Source organism: Cyanistes caeruleus, chromosome 11, assembly GCF_971803275.1.
Source record: "Cyanistes caeruleus chromosome 11, bCyaCae1.hap1.1, whole genome shotgun sequence".
In the NCBI taxonomy this organism is placed as follows: domain Eukaryota; kingdom Metazoa; phylum Chordata; class Aves; order Passeriformes; family Paridae; genus Cyanistes; species Cyanistes caeruleus.
Genome location: NC_141711.1, coordinates 11,260,701 through 11,285,854, shown reverse-complemented (window position 1 = coordinate 11,285,854; position 25,154 = coordinate 11,260,701). Strand labels below are relative to the sequence as shown.

The 25,154-nt window shown below is 41.4% G+C and overlaps 2 protein-coding genes across 3 annotated transcripts in view; one reads left to right on the top strand and one right to left on the bottom strand.

The window, feature by feature from the left end:
- KBTBD12 (kelch repeat and BTB domain containing 12) overlaps positions 1-19,499 on the bottom strand; it is a 39,915-nt gene extending 20,416 nt beyond the window's left edge. The window contains exons 1-4 of the mRNA XM_086845265.1: positions 19,437-19,499; positions 10,666-11,800; positions 9,458-9,728; positions 6,190-6,340 (exon numbers count right to left, since the gene is read on the bottom strand). Of these exons, the coding sequence (XP_086701391.1) occupies positions 6,190-6,340; positions 9,458-9,728; positions 10,666-11,789 (1,546 nt within the window). The 5' untranslated portion in view covers positions 11,790-11,800; positions 19,437-19,499. The remainder of the gene's footprint in view (positions 1-6,189; positions 6,341-9,457; positions 9,729-10,665; positions 11,801-19,436) is intronic.
- Positions 1-25,154, top strand: part of MGLL (monoglyceride lipase) — a 109,131-nt gene that overhangs the window by 12,563 nt on the left and 71,414 nt on the right. The gene's annotated exons all lie outside the window — the stretch shown is intronic.

Below are 25,154 nucleotides of genomic sequence, written 5' to 3'. Positions count from 1 at the left end.
TGTTAGTGCCTTCAGGGTACTGACTGTTATTCTTTATCCTGTAACTGAGTCCTCAGATCACAGTACTGAGCAATGTATGCTCTCAGTAGTGGCTCTTTGAATTTTTATCAAAGGGACCTGAGAAACAGGTAAAAAACAAAAAACCAAAAAAAAAAAAAAGCAAAAAAGCAAAACAATAAAACAAAAGACCCACAAAAAACCAAAACCAAACAATCAAACAAAAAACCCTAACCAAAAAAAACAAGGCAAACAAAAAAAAAAAACAAACCACAAACAAACAAACAGACAAACAAAAAAAGAGTAACTCTTCAACAAGCAACTGAAATGCAACATTTGTCTCAGTAAAGTAATTCATTATTAAACTGATCTCTGGAATGCACAATGGATTTAATAGTGCTAATCTCTTATGTAACGTTTCCCTTCATTACCAGCACTCAAGCTGAGTCTCAGCAGTTCCATTTCTCTCTCATTCTCTGCTAAGCTGGGCTGCATAGCTGGTGTCTCAGAAATGAGGGAGCCATAAACCAGCCCTGGCAGGCACTTCCAAAGATGAAACCGAGGAGCATTGTCATCGTTTGGTAACCTAGGGCACAGCAAGTGAGGTAATGCAGCTCGTAGAAGACATGAGGGCAAAAAATTGATTAGAAGCAGGGCTGAAAAAACAGATTATTTTTTTCCTAAGCATGGTCAATGTTTCAGATTCAGCTCCTTCTTTTCTCATAAAATGCCTTTTTGCACTTTGAAAATACTTCAGTGTGTAGAAAGCAGTTTCAATCTCATCTATCAGACCAAATTATCTGCCTGTTTTTGTTCCTCCCTGCACATGGACATTTTGGAGGCTGTTGCACAGATATAAAAGCTCAAAATCAGACCCATAAGCTGCTACTTGTCAGAAGTCCAAAGCATATTTATAAATAGACATGTTTATTTTAAAAGAAAGTGTTATTCAAATGCACAGTTAATACTCAAGCATGAAAGCTAAAATGTCTCTTTCCAGCTCCTCCTACACACACTTTATTTTCCAGAGAGACCCCAAACTACATATTCAAATAAGTATTTTATGATCAAGACATTCAGTATTTAATTGAACCTCATTTAACTGTTTAAAACTTTAAAAGAAGCTTTCAGCAAGAACCTCGGGGGGAAAAACCCCACGTTGTAAGAGGTAGGATGCCAGTCTGAGGAGGATAAACAAAAATTCTTTGGTTTCTAAATCTTCCCTAATAGGATTTCTCATTTAAGTCCTTCAATACATTATTATTTATAAAGCAGGAATTATACAGCATAAAAGCAACACATGGCTAAAGCTGTCATAGTGATGCAACTTTTTTTTACCAGTGACCTGTATTTCAGAGACACTAGTTCTACTGAGTGTGGTTTAACACAAGCAATGAATATGGCATTCAAATAGATTCATTTGGATAAATTTTCCTAATTTGTATGTTGGCTGTGATAAGTTTTCAGAGAAGTAGCTTGAAAGGATATTTTTTTAAGTGAGAGATTAAAATGCGTGACCTTAAATAGAGCCCTCCCATCTGGTTTTCTTCCAAAAGTGTCTCAATTGCCTCTGTCATTAAGAGCACAATACTGCCCTTTCTTGGGCTTTCCAACGAATATAGTTATGTTCCTGGGAAAATATGGAGAGAAAGAGCTGAGACCAGTGAAAAGAGATGAATAGGAGAAAGGATTTTGAGCCTTAGGAAATGCTGTTCATTTACTTATGAGGATTATGTATGGTGTATAAATAGCATGAGATTCTCTAGGAACATTAGACAACAAACAGACAATTATGTTGCAGGATTGATGATTAAGACACACGGTACAGGTTCTTGAACAATACTCAGACCAAAAACTCTGATCTATTTCTCATTTTCCTTCCATCAGCGTGACTCCAGAATAATTCCATTTAAGTCATTAGGGTTTTACATGCTGGAGCTGGCAATTAGTCTGGGAAGGGTTTTTGGACAGTGGCTACATACTCTGTGCTGTGCCAATAGGACTTTTCAGAAATTAACACTTCAAAGGCTAAGCATCAGATTCTGACCTGGGTGAGAATAAAGTGATCCCTTGATCTTGACACAGCACAACTGCCATCAGCAGACTACTTACTAGAGATTTACACCTACATGGATGAGAACAAAAATTAGACTTACTTATCAAAGAATCTGTACTTCACCTCATTCAACTCTAGTATTCCATCAATTCTTTCTGCTTCTTATTTATGATAGAAATTGCATTTATACAGCACAGACATTAGAGAGGATCAACTTCCTCGGCATTTTTCATCTATGCTCTAGAGTCCCTCAATCTGCTAACACCTGTGTAAGGGATCCTACTGGAAAGAGCTGACATCCTTACTTCATTTAAGGACTTTGTTTTCAAGACTTACTTGAAAAAAATCTTATCTCTCTGCATCTCTATGTGCCCAGCTAGAACTATCTATTTCATGTATTAATTCCTGGGAAGCAGGGTGTGGTCCTCCAGGCATACAGAAGATATCTTGCATTTACCTGTTTCCACCTTGCCTCCCTTCCTTTCCTTCCTCTGCCTCCATCAGGTTCCAGTGGATCTCCTTAGCTGGCTGCAGACTGCAGGGTGCTGTGGAGATGATGCACCCCAAAAGGAACAAGAATGGTAGGAGAAGTGGGGGATACCTCTGGGAATCCAAGCAGTGCCATTCCATGCTTCTGAACAGCCCTTTACTGAGTGTCCCCTGACTGGGGCTGCACAGGAGCCCGATAGATGTCCAGGTTCTGAGCACACACACTTCACCATGAGAAATTCCCATTAGGATTGGGAAGGGTATCAATAGCAATAGCAGAGACTCAATGAAAGTCCCTCTCATCTATAGCACAAAGGCTTGGTCATTATGCCTGAGCTGTCTCTGAGGCCACTACATGAGAACAACCTGTGATCCTCTTCAGAATGTGTCTTTTTTGCACAAATCACCCTTGACAGTGTCTTCCTAAACTCCCAGAGTGCCTGACACTCCTTATGAAGCAGGGTGATGTCCAAGGGATCCACAGCTTTGGGGAGCCTGCAGTGGTTTTACCACCCTCATGACAGCTGCTATTCTTCGCTCTGTCACTATCAACCTCTATTCTTTCCATTCCCATTCTCTCCTGAACATCATCTGCATGATCAAGTAGCACATCAGCCAGATTAGGAACTCTTTCACTGCCTTCCTCTCAATGCCATGAATTTCCCATTCCCTCAGCTGGGGTTACCAATGCCATTGTGTCCAAAGGGGAGCTGGGCCCACCTCACACAAGGTGACAAGAACCTGTCACCACAGATAAAATGGAACATGGCTTTTCTTTGTGAGGTTTAATTCCAGTTGGCGACTGTGAGTTTACAGCTGGAGATGAGGCCACGTGTGGTGCCTGTGGAGTAAGATGCCAATATCATGCCTGTATCGCTGTTTCCAGCCAGAGCCCATTTGGAAATTGCTTCTTTGCTTTGAGAGGTCTTGGAAAATGCTTTAATCTCTCCACAGAGTTTTCACGATCATGACTGTGATGGTTCACATTTAACAACCATGTTGTCTTCTTAATTTTAACAGATAAATCTCTGTTTCTACCTTGTACTCTTGCAGGTGGATTTAAACCAGCATATTCAAAAGCAGAATTTGTTGACCAATCATTTTTGGCTCAGACTTGTCTTTCCATTAAAAAATTAGCTGTAATATTATTTGACTTCCCAAGAAAACAAGATTTATGCAATTCCTCTAACTATATGTGTGTTCTCTATCTACATGTACATCATTTTCTCTACCCTGCATAGCTTTCGTGCCTGTTGGCCAGTTTCAACTAAATTTTTCAGATTTATAGATGTTAAAATCCTTACAAGGTTTGTGAAAATTGGCAATGAGGAGTTTGTGAAAGCAGCCCAGACCTAGGTCAAAATGTCTTCTCTGCAACTGATATTCCTGCTACCTGATGGTAACTCAGCTGTGTCTGCACTTGCTGCAGTTACACCTTGAGTGGGCAGAGCATCAGAAGGCTCAGAAATGTAATGGTAAAAATAGACCAATCTTTCTCAAAAATCTGCTGCTTGGAGCAGTGTGTGAGCTCTGTTACCCCTGGTATAAATCACGAGCAAGTTTGTCCGTTACAGTGGAATTACCCCAGATTTATCCTGTTAAAACTGAGAACAAACACTGCCTTTATGAATGTTTAGTTAGACTTAGTGGCAAGAGTGAAGGGTCCAATGCAGCAAACTGTAAAGTGCAGTGGTTCTCTTAGGAATAAGCTCAAATAAAGACTGCCATGGGAAGGTGTGTGAAGCAGCAGAATGATGGAGACAGAGCAAAACCCTGTTATCACATATGTGCAGATCAGATTATAGCAAAGATTTTTTCTCCCATACACAGAGAATTTTTGGTATTGGCCAGCAGATAAGAAAGAATTCAAGTTAGTGTTCAGCTCCCTGAATACTGCAGCACTGGCTGCTACACATACAAAACCAAGGCTTTTTATTTTTTTAATTAGCAAAATGCTTCTGAAGGTCCACGAGACCATGAGCTTTCCTCATGCCATTTAAACAGGCATTTTTCAGATTTAAGGCTGTGTTTGTTGTTCAATCTGTATATTTCATTACTGGAATCGCTCACATGTGCTTCTTGCTTTGTGAGGTTTTGAGGGAAGAAAATGGAAGCTGTTTTCCCCATTAGCTGCCACTCTTTTTCCTTGTGCCAGTGTCAGGCTTGCTGTGAAGAAGACTGACAATTTGTTTCATCACATGCATCCCAAGGTGGCTGCTTTTTCTTGCTCCCTGACTCCCTGTGTCATCACAGCCTTCGAGGTCTTGATCTCGGAGCACTTCTTACTGAAACGCATGAATGCTGCTCTTCTCTTCCCAGCTATTCCAGCTGCTTCTGCTGCCCCATTAGAGCATCAGTGCCAGTATAAATAATTATATGTATTTAACCTTTTACAGAGCACGAACTCTCCACATTTTCAAAGCACCTTTGAACCTGGGCAGCCAACACTCTCATTATCTAACAGCACACCGACATTCTCTGTCACTAACCTTTGACAAGAGTGACATGACTTTCTGTTTGCAAAACTCACTTTTCCATATGGGCTTCTTTCACCCCTCCTCCTGGTTGTACCTATGGGCCTCTCTCAAACCACTTAAGAGAAAGAAGTTTCTCTAAAAGAAGACAAATGCAGCATTAAAGCCACTTGACTCTTCTGCTTCAAAGACACCTTCCCTGCATATCCCCCCCCGGAAAGCACCTTCTGTTTTATGAGCCAGGAACAAACTCTGCTTTATCCCTGCTATGAAACCCAGACAAAGCCAGAGCACCCTGATACAGGAGGTGTGTTAAGCTGACAACACTGTATTTTTGTGTTCACTTTGATAAGCTTGTAAGCAGGGACAGTTTGAAGCAGAAGGGATTGAAATGTCCTGTGGTCCTGATAGAATTTCTGCTTTCTTCATGCCTAAGCCTGCCCATGAGACCATGGGAGCATGGAAGGGCATGAATCACTCACAGCCCACCTGTAGATTGTCTGGATGAACTTTTTTCCCTGCTTCTCCAAGAATTTTCCAGCCATATATTTATCCACACTAAGGGACAAAACACTTTGGGGTAGGTAGGAGATTAATGAACTGATTTGGTCAAAGTACTGTTTCGCAAAACCAGAAAGGATTCAATCACAATTAGATAAAAGGAAATATTTAGATTTTTTTTTAAAAAAAAACATGCTGTGTTGAGGTAGGTAAAGAGAAGAATTCACTGAGTTTTTTCACTCATGATGTTGGTTTTGGGAAATCAAAATTTTCTTTGACCTTATGCCTTTCCTTCATGATGCTGCATATAATCTTTAGCATTTCATTGCTCACCTGTGAAGTGGTGCTTCAAGGCTTGTCTACTCACTTTTTAAAATTCATTGTTATTTATGGCACACACTGATACCCCAAAGGAAAATGTCTGAAAAAGAGAAGTATCTTTGTTTCTCAAATCCAGAACACTGCACATTCACATAATTTAATCTACATAAATTACAGAAGGAAGAAATCATGTGGGGAACAAATAACTTTAGAAAAATACTCTCCATTTAGTACGAGGTACTTTGTCCTACGGTACGTAACAAAGGGTGAGATATTTCACTTCACAAAGGCAAATTGCTGGGAAGAAGAAAAAGTCATGGTGCTATCTGTTAAAAATCTGTTTCCTCTTACCCAAGACATAAATCTCCCCGTTGACTACGGCTGTGCTGAAGCGGTACTTGGAGAACTTCATTGGAGCTTTTTCCACCCATTTGTCTTGGCCCGGGTCGTACTGAAACGTTCTGTTACTTAATCGATCCGGCTCCTCGTCAGGCAGATCCATCTGTATGAAATATGACAGCCATATAATAATACAACATTTGGAGCCCTCCACACATGCCTGCAGGCAATTAATCACAGCAGACAGCTCGGCAGATAAATAGCATAAACACATCGATTACAGCTGCAGGGGATTGTACTCCCCAGGGTTTAGCAGCACCCATGGCTGGTGGCTGGGAGCCTGCTGGTGAAGGCAAAGGAATAAGAGGCTATCTATATCCTGCAGGAATAAAGCCAAGGATTTGGTACTAACAGTACATTCAGGGTTAAGGTTCCCAGCTCTGGAAGAACATACCCCCTTCCACTGTACAGGTTATTATATTATTGTTAGGCTGCTCTACAGTCCTAATAAAAATGAGGGAAAACAAGTCTGTTGTTTTTTTCCTGCTAAATGTTGAAATCTCTTTCCACTATTACTCAGACTATACCATGAGTCTCAATCAGGTACTTTGCCAGCCTTTCTCAGTCATATATATATACATATATATTTATCTATCTTATCCTAATAAACATGTGCATGTTTGTTTAGTCAGCCCATCTGCAGTGATGTTGTTCAACAACTGTACCTTCAATAGTTTTCATTATAAGCTCCTAATCCCCTTGCTATATCTTTGCTGCCATAACACTTTTTATACTCACTCCCACTCCTCTTGTTCTCTCTAATCTTCTTCCCCCTTCTCTGCCTGTGTTATACAATGCAGGGAATTCAGATCCTGTTTTCTGGGTACAACACCCTTGAATGTTAGCAGTAGGATGTGGAGGGAGGATTCTGAAATATTTTGGGATGAAAGTTTTCACATAGAGAGAGTGAGAAGGAGAGAAATGCTTTGCTTGCTTGTGATGGTGTTACACGTGTCCTTGTTTTCTTGGTATTTTTTTTTCCAAAAGACCTTTCCAACACTAATGTCATGGACAAGATAGGAGGCAAACTAGAGAGTAAATATAAAGCCTCTTGGTTATTCCCTGTAAGTTCCCGGGGCATGTTCTTTCTCCGTGGTAAGTGTGAAACACTAATTTATTCACTGAAAGAGGGGTATTTGGAAGCTGTGTATTTTCAGCACAGACTAAACATGTACTTAGGAGAAGACACCACTTGACATGCTGCAAATTCACATGCAACCTCATTTTTTGGAGTGCACCCTGTTCTGTCTGTGTACAGAAAACATAACTTCCAGCAGCCCTTCTCTGAAGATCTGAAAACTTCCTCTCAGCCTCACCAAACACTTTCTTCCATTTTAGTAGTCCCCAGTTACCAAGGCTGGAGTCCCTTTGGCTTTTAACTGCACTGGCATCAGGGGTCAGACCAATGCTGAGTAGAGCAGCGCTGTTGTGAGCGAGTCCTTGCCCTCCTAAGCTGTCATTTTATGTCCTGGCTTGACTTTGTCTTGTCTTATTTCAATTACAAAGCCTGAATGGGAAGGGAACATGTATTTATCTCTGTCCTGTAATGGACACATGCATTTAGGGCACTCTGTTAATGCTGTTGTTAGTGTTTGTTCAGGATTGACAGAACATTCAGTGCTGCTCCAGCACAGGGACAGCCCCTGGCTTGGCCAGCTCTTTTGCTTTCCCAGTGCAGCTGTGGTAACCCCACATATACAATCACTGCATCTGTCAGGGAGAGGATAGATGGTACCAGAAGAATTCAGCACTCTCTAGTGCTGGTCTTAAAGCACTTTTTTGAGAGCTTTAGCTAATTTATTTCGGTCTGTGCAGGTACGCCATAATCTTACAAAGCTGTGGGTTTTGATCAATTGCTGTTAATCTGCTCATCTCAAACTTATTTCTGTATAAACTCAGACACCCATGCACTGTTACTGATAGTACTGGTAGGCAGGTACCCACTTTAGGTGGGTTTAAAAAAATTATTCTTGGCTCAACATTCCTGACTTGTGCTTCTAAGCCACTTTTCCCTCTCACAGTCTGTTCTGGAAAAAAGCTTAACAAAGCTGGTTGTCTGCCTTCAACATCTATCTTTGCTATATGACATATCTTTCAGTTCAAGTTTTTTTTTGCAGACATTGTTTCTACATTAAGTGTTTTCATATTTTAGTTCTTTGCATAAGACATACCCTTGCACAGTTGTTTCTGTATCAGAAATACTCTCTGATCTTTCTGTTGCCTCCCTGGGGACTCCTGCACTCAAAATATTCAGAGAGGTGGAGGTCTTGTTAGCTGAATGCATCTCACTTTTAAATACTTTAAACAATAATTTATTTCAAGAGGACAGAAACCATTGAGTTGTGATGACAGTCTGAACATGTTGCAACAAGGGTTACAGATGCTCCACTTCATTGTCAAGTGAATGTGGGGCTTTTCCCTGAGCACTCAGACTTAAAATTCACAAAGCAATAAATAAAAGTGGGCTAGACTCTTAAAAAAAGATATTTTGCACTGGGAGCAACTGGAGAGAATGAGCACAGCCCTTGACATCCATCTTCCTTGTAACATAGCCCAGTATAATCTCTCTACTACTGAACATGTATCCATGGCCCTGCTGAAAATCCCTGTAAAAACTTTACATAGCCAAGCAATGCAACAGAAATAAATAAATAGATTTGTTAAAGGACTCTGTTTCCCAGAGAATGCTTTGACTTTTCATTTAAAATGCAATGCAATGAAAATAAAATAAATTAACTTTAGTTAACCAAGAAACCTTCCTGAGAAATTGAGGTGAACTTTAAATGTCATAAATAAATCTGTCCCTGAAGTGTACCTGTGTACATGCTTTTTAAAAACAGGGCACGGTTAAGGGTCCCTTGTATGATTAAATGCCATTTTTTATTATATCTAGAAAAATTAAGAGGATGGTAAATAAGGACTAGGAAGGATGGAACCTATAACAAAGGAAATGTATTTTAAACTCTTGCCTGTACATATCTCTGTGGATAAAAACTGCCCTTCCTGAAGCTGGTATTTACAGTGAGGATGGCATAGATGGATATTATTCTTCTTCACCCTGTTAGGTTTTTCCTACAGACCATGTTTAATCATAGGAATGTGAGCAACTCATTCTCCTGCTATCACTGATGTATCTTCCCATGCAAGAAGCGCTGTAGAAGGACACAACAGCTCTTGTTAGTACACAAAACAAGCCGAGTACAGGGGCACAGCTCTCAACCTGTGGTGTCCATCCTCCTAGCACGTACAGCTTGTCCTTCACTGTCACCACCATGTGGCAGGCCAATGGAACTGGCAGAGGGGCCGTGCTTCTCCAGGTGCCTTGCTCCATGGAATACTTCTCCACACAGTTTGTGACCAGGTACTGGTTTTTCACTTTCATTTGCCCTCCTATTACATAGAGGTCGTTGTGGGCAGTGCCCAGTGCGTAGAGCTCACGAAGCTTTGTGGTGCACAGACTGTGCCAAAAGTGGTTTCCTCGCTGGTGGTACCTGTAGGAAAATCCAGAGTTGTCAATGCCCTGGTTCACCCAGGTCCCATCAGCCTGTTTGGAGATGTTACCCCCTTTAATTGTCAGTGTTTACCCAGTACAGTGACCAGAGGAGCTCTCTCCTTCACAGAGAAGTTATAAAATCAAGCCAAATTCTTGCAAGATCAAGCATTTTTAGTATGAGGAATCCTAGGTGTCCTTTCAAAGATATTTGACCCTAATTAAGGTAAGAAGTCACTTATTTATGCATGTGCTGCTCGATCACAGTTTCTGCTGAAATAAGAGCTCCATACTGCTGAAAAGAAAGCCACTTCACCTGCCTCACTATGAATTTATTTCCTCAGATTTAGGCATTTGCATTTGAAAATGCTGTCACCATTTTAAAATGTTATCTTTCATCCAGGAAATGTCTGGTTTTCTTTAAAATGTGTGCATCTGAAAAAGATATGAGTAAAAACAGAATGAGGTTTTTGAGCTATCAATCATTATCTTTAATCTATGAAGCAACTCTCACCAGCATCAACAGAGAAGCATGTTTTCTCTGTGTTACTGTGCTCATTGAATTGTTCACTTGGCTCATTTCCCCCTGCTAATGACCTAGAAAAGAGATATCCAAGGAAAATACTAAGATTTGGGTAAGGAGAATATAAAATCTACATGCATTGATCTAATTGAACTCATTTGCTCAGAGATACCACAAGAGTAACTCCTCATTCTTTCAGGAGAAGAGGCATCAAGATTTGGTTCTATGTATATAACTCAGAGCTAAGAAAATAAGTAGTGACAAATTGATTAAAATATTCAAAATCTCTAAGAAAAAAAAAAATCCCGTAAAAAATGCTTTGTATAATGGTCTTTTTTTCTTTTTTGTCCCCAGGGACATTATTTAGATTTAAAATTTTTAAATAATTTGGGAATTTCTGACAGAGGGTACACACCTATAAATTTCAATGTTCCTGGTCCTTTGTCTAGACATTTTGACGGCGCTTGCCTCGCCTGCCACAATGATATCATTTTTCTCAGTAACAACACCAGTGCAAACACATCCTAAGCCCTCTCCATACTTTGGGGAGGAAATGAAGTAAGTCTTTTGTGTGGCAGGTGCGTAACAAAAGCTGGCATCTGCATAGCTGCCGTGCCTGGACCTGATGCCTTGGGAGTTGTTGCCGATGCAGAGCAGGAGGTCCGTAGTCTCCATGCCGTATCGCAGGCTGAGGGAAGGGTGGCTGGAGAGCTGGATGGTTTTCAGTGCTTCCTCAAACATATCATTGCATTCTGAATTGCACAGAATAATTGTGTTCCTTTTCCGGGCTTCCACAAGAAAAGAGGGGCTGACGAGTACCAGTCGCACTTGCTTGAGGAGCTCAACCAGATGTTCTAAACGTGACTCTCTGCTGTGCTTGACCCATCTAATGACGAGGTCCAGAATGCTCTCCTCTCTGGAAATATTCAGATCATCTGATTTGATCAGATTCATCAGCTGCTGGAATTCGATCTCTAGTATTTCTTCCTGCAAGCTCACCTCAGCAAAATGCTGATACACATATTTCCTCGCTTGGTCACATAAGTCTTCTGCCCCAATGTGGTTTGCGAAATAGTAGATGCCCAAGCAGTTGGAAGCATCCATATGGTCCATCATGTACTTCTGACACGCACTGCAAACCTCTTCCATCTGCATGAAGTAGGCAGCGAGGGCGACAGTCTGCACGTTGTGGTTGGTGAGGCGCAGCTCCGCGCTGTACATGTAGTGCAGGATCACCGACACGCTCTCGGCAGAGACGTCGTGCAGCACCACTTCCCTCTGCACGCACTCTGCCAAGCCACACGTGAACATGGCTTTGAAATAGGCACTGAAGGCAGCCAGCACCACCTTATGGCAGGGGAATTTCTCACCTTCTGCAACCAGCACCACATCGATTATCTGTGTTGATTCCTTCATTCGCTTTACTTGCTCCAATAAAGTCAAGCTATGGCGCTGCTTCCTCTTCTCCTCTGCCTTGGGATTCATGGTTGATCTCCAAACTTCCTCTCTGTAAATATCCTCAGAACTCAAGGTCTTCATTGGGAATGTTTCTAGAGATAGAAGCATAATATTGTCCAATAAGAACAAACTATTGAGCAAATTAATATTTCTGTAATTATCTAAAGTTCATCATCTATATGGTGTGATATGAACCAGTAATGTATAAAAATTGTGCAAAAAATATGGTGAGGTCTCAGGTTCAAGGTCTCCAAGACAAAATACAAGAAAAATCAACACTTCAAATGACCTTTAGTACTGAATACCTACCCCCAAGTTCAGTGACTATTTAAAGACAATTACAGACTTCCCTTCAAAGTAGCCTTTTTCAAGTGCCTCCTCCCTCTTTTCCCTGATCCTGATAGAGAGCCTATAAATATTGAGCTGAGAGGTCAACACAGTGTTGTGGGTAGAGGCAGCTTCTACCCCCAAAGACTGGTAGTGAAGTGACAGGAAGCCACTTGATCAAACTAGCCAGATTCTTTTCTCTCTCATACCAAAGCAAAGGTCACTGGTTTCTACAGAGTGGCTACTGGTTTCTTTTGGAATAGATAAAGGATCTGTAAGCAGAGGCCAGCCTTCAAGCTGTCCTCCTCAGCAGGATGTTTATGTGCTGCAGAGTCACAGTTTTGGTTCCACTCACTCTAAGCTCAAGGGACATTTTAAATTAAATTTTAATTATTAATATACTCCCTCCAGTTCTATTTATGAGGGGGGAATAAAAGGAAATTTGTGGTCTCATTTCTGTTTGGTTTTTGCTGGATTTTTTTTGAAGACAGATCCTTTTGTAAATCTTTTTCTGCAGAATGTGAGGTACAGGTGTAGAATTTCAGTGGGAGAATGACATTTACCACCACTTGAGGGATACCAGTCCTTATCACAGTTTTTGGCTGTAATATGGTAAAGAGAGAGTTCTGCTCTAGAAATGCATTAAGAACTTCTGTCATGAATCACCAGTACACAAACAAGTCCTAAAGTATAAAAAAGTAGAGTATAAAGTATAAAGTCCTGTGGTATAACCATGTTTGAAACACATTGGAAACATGCTACATAGTGCTTAATGAGACTGTTGAAATTAGTAACATTCCTCAGCAGCTTAAATATTTGCAGGATCAAGGGCTTGTATCACAGATTGAATTGGTTTCCTTAAATCCTGGCAGCACAAACTCTTAGTTTCATTAAAGAAACATGTATCAACATAAAAAATGAGTATATGAAATTCTTTGAAATTCCTCTAAAGGTATTTTTTGCAAACAGATTTTTCCACAGATTTAGATAGATAGATCTTTAAAAATATTACAGTTATTTCCCAGGTGGAAAGGAAATCTACAGCTTTATCACCAAACTCAAACCTACTCTTTAAGCTGTTCAGTTGTTCTTGGAACTATTCATCATCCTACAAGTCAGGTAGATTCCTCACTTTGAGTGCTAATTTAAAAGCCAAGCATGTTTGAAGATTGGCATTTCCTTGATTTGATCAATTCTTTCCATATTCCTAATATGGAACCAGAAGCAACAAATGTAAGAAATGAAACTGGGTTATTACCAGATTTTAAAAAGGGATTTGGAAGATTAAACATTAACATTTGGATGTGGGCCAAGCTCTGAGCTCTTCTTATGGTACTTCTAAAATTCAATCAAAACAGTAAGTTTAGTACAAAAAATACAGAGATGGTATTTAAAAATCTAGAATTTTTTTTTCCTGTCTCCTTTGAAATTAAATACTGCATTTGAGAAAACGTGAGTCTTAATCCTGCATCGACAGCCTGTGGAGCAGCCTTTACAGTCAGCAGAAGCCTTTCATGAGATAGGAGATGTTCTTTTTTTTATCCTACATGGCAATTAGACAATTAGTTATTTTATCACTTTTTAATATTTGATCTTCTCTGCATTTTGATAAAGGAGCCTCCCTATACCTCAGAAATTGTGGTTACCATCTCAAAGACCACAAGCACAGACATCTTAAAGAAGATGAGCTGTAGAGTCTTGAACCAGGTTGCTCATCTCCAGCTGTATGAAAGTATTAGTAAGCACCAATCCTGTTTCACAATCTGACTAATCATGACTTTTCCTTCAAAATTATCAACTTCCCTCCTTTCTCTTTTATGATGTCAGAACTTCATGCATCCCCCAGCTTTTCTATAGTGGTCAAAATGTGTATTTTTAATGTAAAGAACAAGTGAGATAATTAATCACCACCATTTCCCCCTGACTTTTGTACAGATCAAGAAGAAGCCGTGTGTAGAACTGAGTTATGGTTTCATTTCCTTTGCTGGCCATTTTTAAGTATTCTTTCGCTGTTAATTGAGCTTTCTTAAGAGCAGCAGCTGTTGATGTGCTGTTTGATGTATTGATAATCTGATGGACGAGGCCCATGCCCACTGCCAGGCGAGGAGGGGCAGTGCCCGTCTGCGCCCAGGGCAGGTGTTCTCCTCTGCCAGCTCAAAGCTGCTGTGTCTGCTCTGGGTGCCCTCCCCAGCAGCAACAGCAGCCTGGGAGCAGATGGGTGGCCTCCTTCTCCTGGCCCTGGTCCATACCCAGCCATCCTCTCATCCTGATCAGTCTGCACCTCCCAGGCAGGATCACTGCAACCCTCCAACCTGCCTTCACCCACCTCAGCAAGTTCTGCAGAGCAACGCTGCTTCCCCAGGCAGAGCTGTAGGAAGGGAGTGGTTACCTCACACCTGCAAGAAGACAATATTCACTTTTCCTTGTCAGAACACACCTTCTTTACCTCTGTGCTTTGACAGCACAGCCAGCTCCTGACTGAACTGTATCAAAAAACAAAATTGTGCTGCTGACTTGCATGTGAGTCTACTTGCTCTGTGCTACAGCTGAGGAAACTGAAGCTAAAAGGTTAAAAGAGAAACAGGATTAAAACCCAGGGCTGAAATCCTTTCATTAGCTTCAGAAATTCATCTCTGTGCTTTAGCTGCAAACTTGTCACTTCCCTCCTGGCTTTTAGCAGTGTTTAGGTGAGGTCATTGGAAGGATATTAATATTCTCCTTTATATCACTGGAAAGACTATTAAAGGGTAATAATGAAACAGTACTTCTTTGCCTTCCCTCTGGGTTACAGAAGGAAAAAGATGGTACGTTGATGGTAAAAGAGAGGATAAGTGTGATACAAATATAATTTGCAGCGAGACACTGCTCTGAGATTGTGTCAGAGGCTGGGTTCTCATTATAAAACTTCCAGCGCAAGGTTCAAATCCTTTATAATGTCACCAGGAGCTGAAAGTTTATGCCTTACTCAGAATTTTGGAATGATTTTTTCTTCTACTGTGAAAAATGGATTCAGGTGCAAATCTCCATTGGATGTTACTTTATTTGAGAGCTGGGCTATTAATTTTTCTCCAGTACTCTCTGCTACTTCAATTATTATATCAACCATTTAGTTAGTCTAATTCCACCTTTTTTTTTTTTGCCTTTGTGCCATGAACCTTATGAAGAGCCATATATAATGGTATGCAGGAGCTCCAGCATACACTTTGCGAGGCAGTAGCATGCTGCATGAGCAGTTTAAAACATAAATAAGCACACTGCTGTGAGCTCAGCTCTCCAGCTTTTATGAGGCTATCAAACTATAAATAAATGCTGTCCTCAATTCTCAGTTACACTGTAGGCTCTTTGAACTGCCCCAGTGCAAAGGGACTGTAAACCAGATGGAAGTAGCTCATCAGGAATTTCTCCAAACCTTTGGGGTAAAAAAAAAAGCTACCCTGTAATTAGAGACATTATTTTGTCTGTATTTTTTGTCTGGGACATAGATTTTTTTTGTCTTTTCCCGAGGAATCTCCTGTTTCCATGTCGTGGTGGGAGGGTGGGAGCTGCAGGACCTGGCTCAGCAGAGGTCACAGCACCCAGCGTGGGGGGCACCTCCTGCATCCTCCTCTTCCCCCCCTGCTTTTCTTTCTCCTTTTCTTTGCCTTAATGAGGCTGCCCTACCTTCAGGCGGCCTCCCTTCAGGTGCTGAAAGGATCAGAGTTCAATCACATCAAAGAACCAGTGCCTCTGCCTCTAAATTATTTGTGCTTCCTTTGTTATCAGTAAGCTGAGAAGGAAATCTGTTAATTGTATGCATTATGACATTTGGCTGACAGCCACAGTGAGGCAGAAATCAGCGCCTAGATGATAATCACGCTATAATCTCAGAGTTCAATTATGAAGGCTGTGCTGGCATTTAAGATCAAGATTTTAAACTGTGCAAAAGATCCCACAGTGCTCAAAAAGTGAAAATAATAATGCTAATCTTGATACAAGGAAAAGGTAAAATAAGACATATAAAGGAAGCTTCCAATGAATTATAGATGTTCCTATGTCTATAGGATAATAGGAATAATTCTCTTAATTCTGACACCTGGAAAGGCACCAGAAGAAATTATTATGTGATTGAATTATAAGGATTTAGAGGGTAACAAGGTGATAAAAGCAGTTATGGCACCTATTTATCAGGAACAAGTTGTGTCAATCCAATCTAATTTTCTTCATTTTTTTCAGGGATAATAGGGGATATATTAGATACTTCGTCTTAAGACTACTGATATGGTCATATGTGACAAATTGTGATGAAATCCACAGACTAAACCAACATCAGTTAGGTGCCCAACTGGTTGAAAAAGCAGATTCAGATTATAGTTATTGATGGTCAGACTGAGAAGCATCTCTACTCTGTGACTGGAGATCTCTGCTGAAAAGGTCACTCACAGTTTCAGGGAATCCTTACTTTCTTTGACTCAGATATAATTTCTTGAATTAATTCCATCCATTCTGTCCAGATAAAATATACAGACTTGTGGCAGAACATTAAGTGTGAGAACAACCAATTATTTTTAGGAAATTTATGTTCATATGGGCACACAGTTAAGTGTGACTAAAAGATGGTACTCTGTAACAATTATACATTCAATGTGTGGATATGTTTCGAGTATCACTGGAGCTACCAGCAGCCAGGGTACCCTTCTGGAAGTTTTCCATATTCAGTCCATTGCCAATTACTTAGAAAATTAGGATTTTGAGGCTTTCAAAGGCGTCTAATTAAGTTAAAAGCCCAGCTCCTGCTTCAGCTCACTGTGCAATGTAGGAACTGAAGTGTCTGCATCACCTCTAAAACTTCAGCTTTAAATAGCATAGGGAATTCTGAAAGATTTGCCAGATGATGGGATCACCTTCTATGAAACTCACAGAAAGAACCCTCCTTGCTCAGCCCTCTCATTCTCCCAGGATCAGCCCCATGGCAGGTACAGTTCAGGTGATCTGAACTGATTTATTTATTTAATCTGAATTGATTTATGGCAGGGAAAGAGAAATTTTGAAGTTTTGAAACTACTAACACTACAAATCAGATGACATCATTGGCCCATAGAAGATAAAGTCTAACAATCCTTCTGAGAGAGATTTTAACTATTTTTCTCCCTCCATACCTGTGTCTCCTTGTTTCTGTTACCGACAAGCCTGAGCCAAGGCACTCTGAGCTCTCACTATATCCAAGCAGAAACCAGTTCTTGCTGGGATGTGCTGCTAGGCAGGCTCATGGGAGCTTTCTTAGCTTGTTACAGTCTGCAAGTAGTGCAAAAGGAGGCTCTCAGTGCAGGGAGACAGGCTGCTCACCTACAAGCTGCTTCTGTAGATGTAGGCAGCTGTGGCTGTATTGTGTTCCCCTGTGTGCACCCCTGCATCCCTGCTGCTCCAAGCATCCCACTCCAGCTCAGCCTGCAGTCATCTCCACTCAGACTGCAACAGACACAGCCTGGCCTTTCTGCAGAAGCTCCATTTTCCTTCTCATTGCATTGCTCTTCATTTAAAATAAAAATAAAATGGGACTCCGTAAGGTTCTCTGAGCTAGGAGAAACTTGGTACCTACCGGGGAGATTTTTTAAGCAGTCTGCAAAGCTTCAAAAACTGTGTTTGGGAGCATGATTGACCATTGGAGACCTGCAGATGCTTTGATCAGTTTTCAAAGCCTTTGGGTAGTTTATGATTCTGGGAAGATTTGACAGTTTGAGCTCCGTTTACTGCCAAGACAGAGGCCTAGATGTGGGATTGGATTAACATTGATCCTATCTCAACAAATAACAGGCATATTTTTTTTTTTCTTTAAACTGTTATAGATTCATGAAAAAATGGAAAAAAAAATCAAAGCAGCTGGAAATGAAAGATCATATGGGCCATCTTTTCGAATGTGCCTTCACCTGACTTAATCCGGTTCAAAGCTCAGTGAAGTCAGTGGAAAGAATCCCACAATTTAGGTAGAAAAATGTGGCTCTGTTAACAAACAAATGCCTATGAACAAAAACCCCAATCTGAGCCAATTATGTGCATTAATTGTATGAGAAGAATAGAAGCTAAAGATATACATACCAAGCCCATGTCTTTTGCAATTCACATATGCAGATCACTTTTCTTGCATATAAAAACTAACAGAAATGGCAACGTGCTCATTCAGAGAAGGAGGATGCACAAGTTTTTTTACAATGACAGATGCCAGCAGAAGGAAAATGTATTTCTAAAATGCATTTCAGCAGCTCTTTAAGCAGTCTGACAAAGGCCTTAGGGGTTTCTCTTTTTGCATTTCTCCAAATATGCTGGCCAGTAAAGGAAAGGCTCACTTTCCAGAGCAACTATATCATATAATGTAAACAGGACTGTATCACAATTAAAAGAAACATATCTTGGTAACTGTGCAAACTAAGCTCTCTTTGCATTTTTACAAAAGATTGCCAACTCTAATTGCTAATATTTACATCACTCTGGAGCATGCATCCCTCTGGTGAGCAAATGCTAGTGTGTAAAAACTTTACTAACCCTGTCATTCAGCAGTGAGATTAGAATAAAGTGTCAATTGTAAACCCTTGTAAGTTGATGTCAGGATTCCATTCATTACTGTTGAAATCCAAACTTACCACTGAATTTCTCCAGTTCCAATTTCAGTTGCTACCAAGCAAATATGTGGGTATGTCCATATTCACAGAAAGGAAAATTCAGAGCAACCCATGGCAGCAGCACACAACACCACCTCCAAAATGCCCCCTGCACTGATACACACATTCAATATCTCCTAAATCTGCAATCCCTACTGAACCCTCATATTGAAAACGTTCATCCCTTTGGCAGGGATCAGTCCCAGTCATGTATAGATACTCTGATGGAAGAGGCAAGAGCTTCTCTGAGCTTCCTATCTGGAATTAAGTCCAGATGTTTGCAGGTTTGTGGAGTAATGAAATCTCCCCACTGTGCACAGACCTCAGGCACTGAAATTTCTTCATCCACTGGCTGATCCTGTTTCCACACTGCTGACAAACCACATACAGCTGCAAACAGACCCCAAGTTTGATGCTGATCAGTGCTTCCTATCCTAACTTTGTAATGAATCTCTTACAATTCCTTTATGAAGTGGACAGCAGGCACTGTAAGGAACTGAGAGGGCTCAGTTTTGGCACCAACAGTGGGTCCCTACAGCCTCCTTCCCCAGTTGCTGCTGGTCCTGTGCTTGTGCTCCACTGTAAGGAGCTCCTGCTCCTCCTTTAAGGGTTCCCCAAGATAAACATTCAGGTATCCCTGCCCACAAGTTTCCCATGCACCCAGCAACCCAAACCAAGCTTGGCCCTGGTGATCCCACATTGCTCATCTGTCCCAACACCCAACACCCTCCCCTTTCCTGTTCCAAGTGGGGATGGGATTTGCATGTACCTTTCCGACGCTGGGAGCGGCGAGGGCCTGGGAGAGGGCCTGGGAGAGGGAAGCAGAGCTCCCACACAGCAGCACAGAGCTCTGGTGACACTGAGGTGCCAGGAATATAAATAGCCCTGCACTGTGCTCCCAGCTGGGATGAGGAGCTGCTCTAATGTCAGGCACAGGGGCACATTAGGACACAGCCAACATGCACTGGAGCTGTTCTCCTTGCCCTGTCCATGTGCTGCCTGTGCTAAGGGAGCACCAGGCTCTTCTCTGGGCTGCTGCAGCCACAGTTGGTGTTGGTGGGCACTTTTAGGAGTTATGTCCCCCACAGAACAAGGCATATCTCAGTGTGGAAGCTGTTCCTGGGTGGCTGGAGCAGTTCCAGCCCAGGAACACTCACCTACCTCTGAGCTGTGGCTACCCAACCACGGCAGATGCTGTTGCTTGCTGGCCCTATCCAAGTAAGTTCCAAAACCAAGGCCACTGTCTCCATAGCTGATAGAAATTTTCCCAAACTGATCCTCCTGCCCTTCTTTGAGACCCCCAAGAGCTGGAGCTGTACACAAAAAGATTGCTGACCAAATTGAAGTGTTAGCTGTATATTTGATGGCTATCTTTTTGTTTGTGCTGGTGTAGCTCAGGAACAGATCCACTAAATTGGTCTAGAATAGTGAGGCTCCTCTAATATACATCTTGTACTCTGAAAATTAAAGAGGAACAGGGAGGGCCATAATACACTATTTTTATTTCCGTATGTTTAAGCAAAGATGGAAAAAAGATTAAGCAGAATTTAGGGTTATAAAATTGATTAATGTTGAGCCAATACTTTTAGTTGAGAAAGACATTAAGGGGTTTTCAGAATGTTCTTTTTTAAATGGCATTAATTTATTTATTCACCATGCTAATTGGTTGATTGATTGTAATAGCTTCTGAGAAAATTGAAAATGAAATGTATTTCCTTATCTAGATTTTTAGTCTGATGATTTTATTACTCAGTTTTTCTAAAAGCCATAGAGGAAGCATGCAGAAAAGTTCAACTGCTAATAGCAGTTTGTTTGGTTTAGGGGGAAAATTAAAGTACATTATTTTAAAAGCATATTTCACAGCATTTGTGAACAAAACTAGGAAAAAAATCCCAGGGATTAAAGTTTATTCTCATCAGAGAATTCAATAGACCAGATTACAAAGATATATGTTGTCTAAACTCCCAGATTGTTCTTATTAAAAGTTCAGATTTATCTTAGAAATAAAAATACCCAATCTGATACCACAGGTCTCATGGAAACCAAGATAGAACAGTGTGTTGATGAAATGCCACAGCTGTGATAAAAATGGACCATATCCTGTAAATTTCCCTGTTCTCCTCTAACTTGGAACAATTTATAGCTTGGTGCTGGTTATCAATGGAGCATTTATGTAGTTAATTTTATTTATATGAAACCAGTGCACTAGCATAATAATAATTATATTTCCTTTATGGGTGCATTTCTTCTGCTAATTTCCATAATGAGCCTGTTTCACAAAAACACTAACACTTTTAAGGCAAATTTCTCTTTATTGCTCATGAAATTACAAGTATTTCTCTTGCACTTCACTGAATTAACTGGGACACCCCATCATGCAGTGGGGCAACCCCTGGGCAGCTCTCAGCAGCACTTCATGATGTCACAAATGGAGTGTGTGCCCCCCATATTTTTGCTGGAATTAAAAGCTTTTTCTGCCATAAATCAAGCCTATTTTCACGTTCTTCATGTAATTAAGTCATAATCCTTTCATTCTGATATCATTATCTGTTGTCATGGTGATTTTTATTATAAAAATGAATGGCTGAGATGTGGGCGAAGACAAGTTTTTCCTGAACTTTGTTAAGCTAATACCAAAGGGAAGAGTATCTGTGATAATTCAACAAATGTGTGATCTTTCAGCTCAGTGTATTTTAAAACAACAAGAAGGAGTAGGCATCTGAGACACTGATAGAGACAGAAAAGAGACAGAAAAGGCACGTTTAATGCAAATATATCAGTGTTTAGGAAATATGTGTTGAATTTAATGTTTTAGAACAGTCTCTGCATGACAGCAGTCATACAGTGCATGCTGGTGCTGCATGAGCAAAGACATTCCTTTCTAAATCTCAACTCTCAATGATTCACTTATTGGGAAAATAGCCCTTTTTTTATGAGGAAGTCTGACCAGTTTCCAAGTGTGTGTTAATCACAGTGCAGACTTTGAGAACAGCTACAGAACATTCACACTTCACCCGAACGCAGGACACCTGTTCTGGTGGGTGGGTGCACACAAAGTGTCCACGGGTGAAGCTTTGCTCTGGTTTGCCATGAGCAGGACCATGAGTCACTGTCAGTTCTAGCTGAGCTTCAGAGGAGACCTACATCAGCTCAGTTGAACTCTGGTGGGCATCAGGACATGGTTTTTCTTTTCTGCCACTGAAACATTGCAGCCAAGGTTTTCAGCTGAGCCCATCTCTGTCACTCTTGCCATGGCTCAGAGCAAAACCTCATTCTCCTCTGAAAAATACAGCTGTGTCATTAAATGGTGGCACATCATCATGGCTTGGGAGAGGAGACCCTCATGCTTGGTGACCCCATGCCCATGGGTGACTCCCTAGGATGGCCACTGCTCTTCTCATCTCCCAGCAGTTTCTCGGGGCTCCTCAGCCTCTTTTCCTGTAGAGTGAAGGCAGCCTCTGCTTTGGCAACTGGTATCTCATGTTTACCTCCCACATGAGTAGTTCTGGTGTGTTCATTCCCCCATGAGGCATCAGCTGAGTGTGGAGGTGCCTCCAGGCTCAGCCAGAGCTCCGGGTGACGGCAGCGGCGCCGCTCATGCCACAGCTGCTCCCGGCTCCCAGCACGTCCTGTGTGGGCAGCGTTGGCATCTCCTGGCTGGGCAGAGAGCCCCAGTGCCTCCAGCTCTCTGGGTGGGTCTGGACCACATTACAGTGGCTGCTCTACAAACCATTTGTTGTCAGAAGCAGTAATGGTGTTTTGGCTATCAAATCTGTATAAACAGTGCCAGTGTGGGTACATAGGGACAAAAAAATCAGAAATACAGAGATTTCAAACTTAATTGTATTATCTATTCTCTTCTGACAGTCCAGATACAATATTGATCTGGGGTTTTTTTCTTGTTGTTGTTGACCTTTAGAGCAGGCCAAGGGCAATCTGGAGCTTGTCTGTGACCACAGGTCCGGGAGGCAGCACCCTGCAGCCCCTCTGAATTGAAATCTCTTTCTGGCTCTGTCAACTGATTCCCAGGTTGCCTGACAGATAATGTGGCATGCCAGCAACCCGCTGCTTTTCCATTTAAATAAATGAGAAAGTTGTGGTTAAATTAACACTCCAGCAGAGGTAATAAGGACTAACTCAGCAGCTGCCATGATGTATGCAAATTGCAGTTTCACACATTAGGAGCTAGATGTTGCTTAATTTGTAGGTCTTTCTGTCTTTTAAATGAAAGAGCCTTCATCAAGTTCAGGGAATCTTAAAACAGAAGGCAAAAGAAACCCCCTGAAGTCAACCACTCACCAGTCCTTATAACTGCACCTAGAGTTTTTCTTCTGGGGTTTCCCTCCTGAGCCCCAATAAACAGTTATTACTGAGTTACACTGCACTGCTGGGTGCTTTTAGGCAAAATATCTGCTGATTTCCAAAGAACAGACAGCCTGATTAAGGAGGTAGTGCCGGCCCTTTGGTATAAACAGAAACCTCATTTAATTTGCAGTGGTGCCACAATCCAGAGGCTCAATATCCATCAGGGCTTTTTCCTCTGGAAATGAAAATGTAACAGAGAAAAAGAAGAGCTGTGATAGCTGCCAGTTAATCAGACAGCAGGAACAGGCTGATAGGAGAGTCCTTTTTCTCCTTTTACATGAGTAGTGATGGGAATAGATATGCAAAGAATCATGTAACTAGATGGGTTTTTGGAAAGGTTGCTCTGTACATTAGTTTCATTGCTCCTTAATCTCTCTAAGAAAATGATGGCTGTAACTGTGTTGGAGTCCAAAGATTTCCAAATTGACACCAAATCTGAAACTAAGTAAGGGAAGTACATCCTCAAAGCAGCAGAACTTGGGGTTATTATGGCCACAGAAAATAGGAATAACTAATGTCCATCAAGGTGTGCTCTGTGAGAAGCAAAATATTAAAACATTCTGAATCAAATTTTAGCTGCCTTATAAATATGCAGCCTCTGTATATAAAGCTAAAAATATACTTGAAGCTCACACAATCTTTTCCAGGTTTTATTCAGAAAGGCAGAGACTTAATCCTAAAACAAATCCCATCCACATGATTTAAGGATTTTCCCATCTTCTGATTTATGTGGTCAGTACTCAAAAGCTACTGCTACAGGTCTTTGAATACATTTGGAGGAGATTCTCTTTCCTCTGCTCTTGTCAGTAACCCCTCCATGCTCTCTTTCTGATCCTGGACATCATCTTCTTAGCCTTCATCTCACCTAGAGATACCTTAGTGACCCCTGGTTTCCCATTAGCAAAGAAATAATAGGAACTTGCCCTGTCTAGTCATTACTTGGCTGCAAGTGTAGAAACAAACTATCACAGGAAAACACAAGATAAAAAGCTGCAATGACTTTGTGGACAAGAAACACCCAGACTATAACCAAAACACGGTGTCTGAGTGATTCCCCAGAAGTGAAATGCATAGTCAGGCTGGTTTCCAGCTCGCTGCTGCAGCCAGAGCTAGCAGGTACCTCCTCTCCATTGCTCTTATCTCTCAAGGAAAGGAGATCTGAGCAGTCAGCTGGGATGAGAGCTGCAGCCTGGCCTGAGCTGAGCTATTGGAGACAGGGATTGAGGGAAAAGCCCCAAGTGCCTCCATTCTGCTCTTCGGATGCAGTCTTGCCACAGCTGGGAGGTTTACTGTTCAGAACACCAAAGAGTGCAGCTGTGTCTGCTCTGACTCTATTACTCCGGACAAGCCCCTGCCACTCTCTTCAGTCTTTGTGTGTCACTGCTGAACCAGGATAACGATTTCCTAGCAGTCTGAGAGATTAATTAGCATTTACTAAGCTGCAGGGCCTGCTTGCCAATTGTGCAAATACATGTTTGCATATTCCAATAACTCCTGCATTTGCTGCAGCCCCCCAGCCTGGGACACATTGTGTCTCTCTCCCATTCCCGTGCTGTCCCAAAGGTGACTGGGATTTGTAATGCAGTGCTGAAGCTCCAAGCCACATGATGAAACTGTGTACCAGAGACACAGCCTGGACTGTCTGTCCAGCCCTGGGTGACTGGAGACACATGGTCACAGCAGGAGCAGGGAGGAGGGACAGCAGGGCCTGACCCTCACAGCCCTCAGTAAACGGTGCACATCCTGACAGGCTGAGGAACAGATATCCTCCTTCACCCCATAATCTGAGGCACCAGGCTGCAGCTTCATGTGTTCACCTCTGAAAGTTCTCACGAATTAAGAGGTAAAAATTTGGAAATATCTGCAATATCACCATTCTTTTAATTGCCCACCTACAGCTGCCCGTAAACATGCATCTGGATTTGCTCAAACCTTGCAGCTGAACATAGTGGTTTATCCTAAAGCAGCATACAAAATAAACAGGAATTAGGATCCTTCAAAAAAGGTAAAATTTCTTCTATTTCTGTTCAGAAAAAAAAAAAGAGATGAAGAAATGTAGCATCTTCCAAGCTACATCCCATGTGGCAATCTTCCAAACCTCCTTCCATATGTTCCTAAGTGT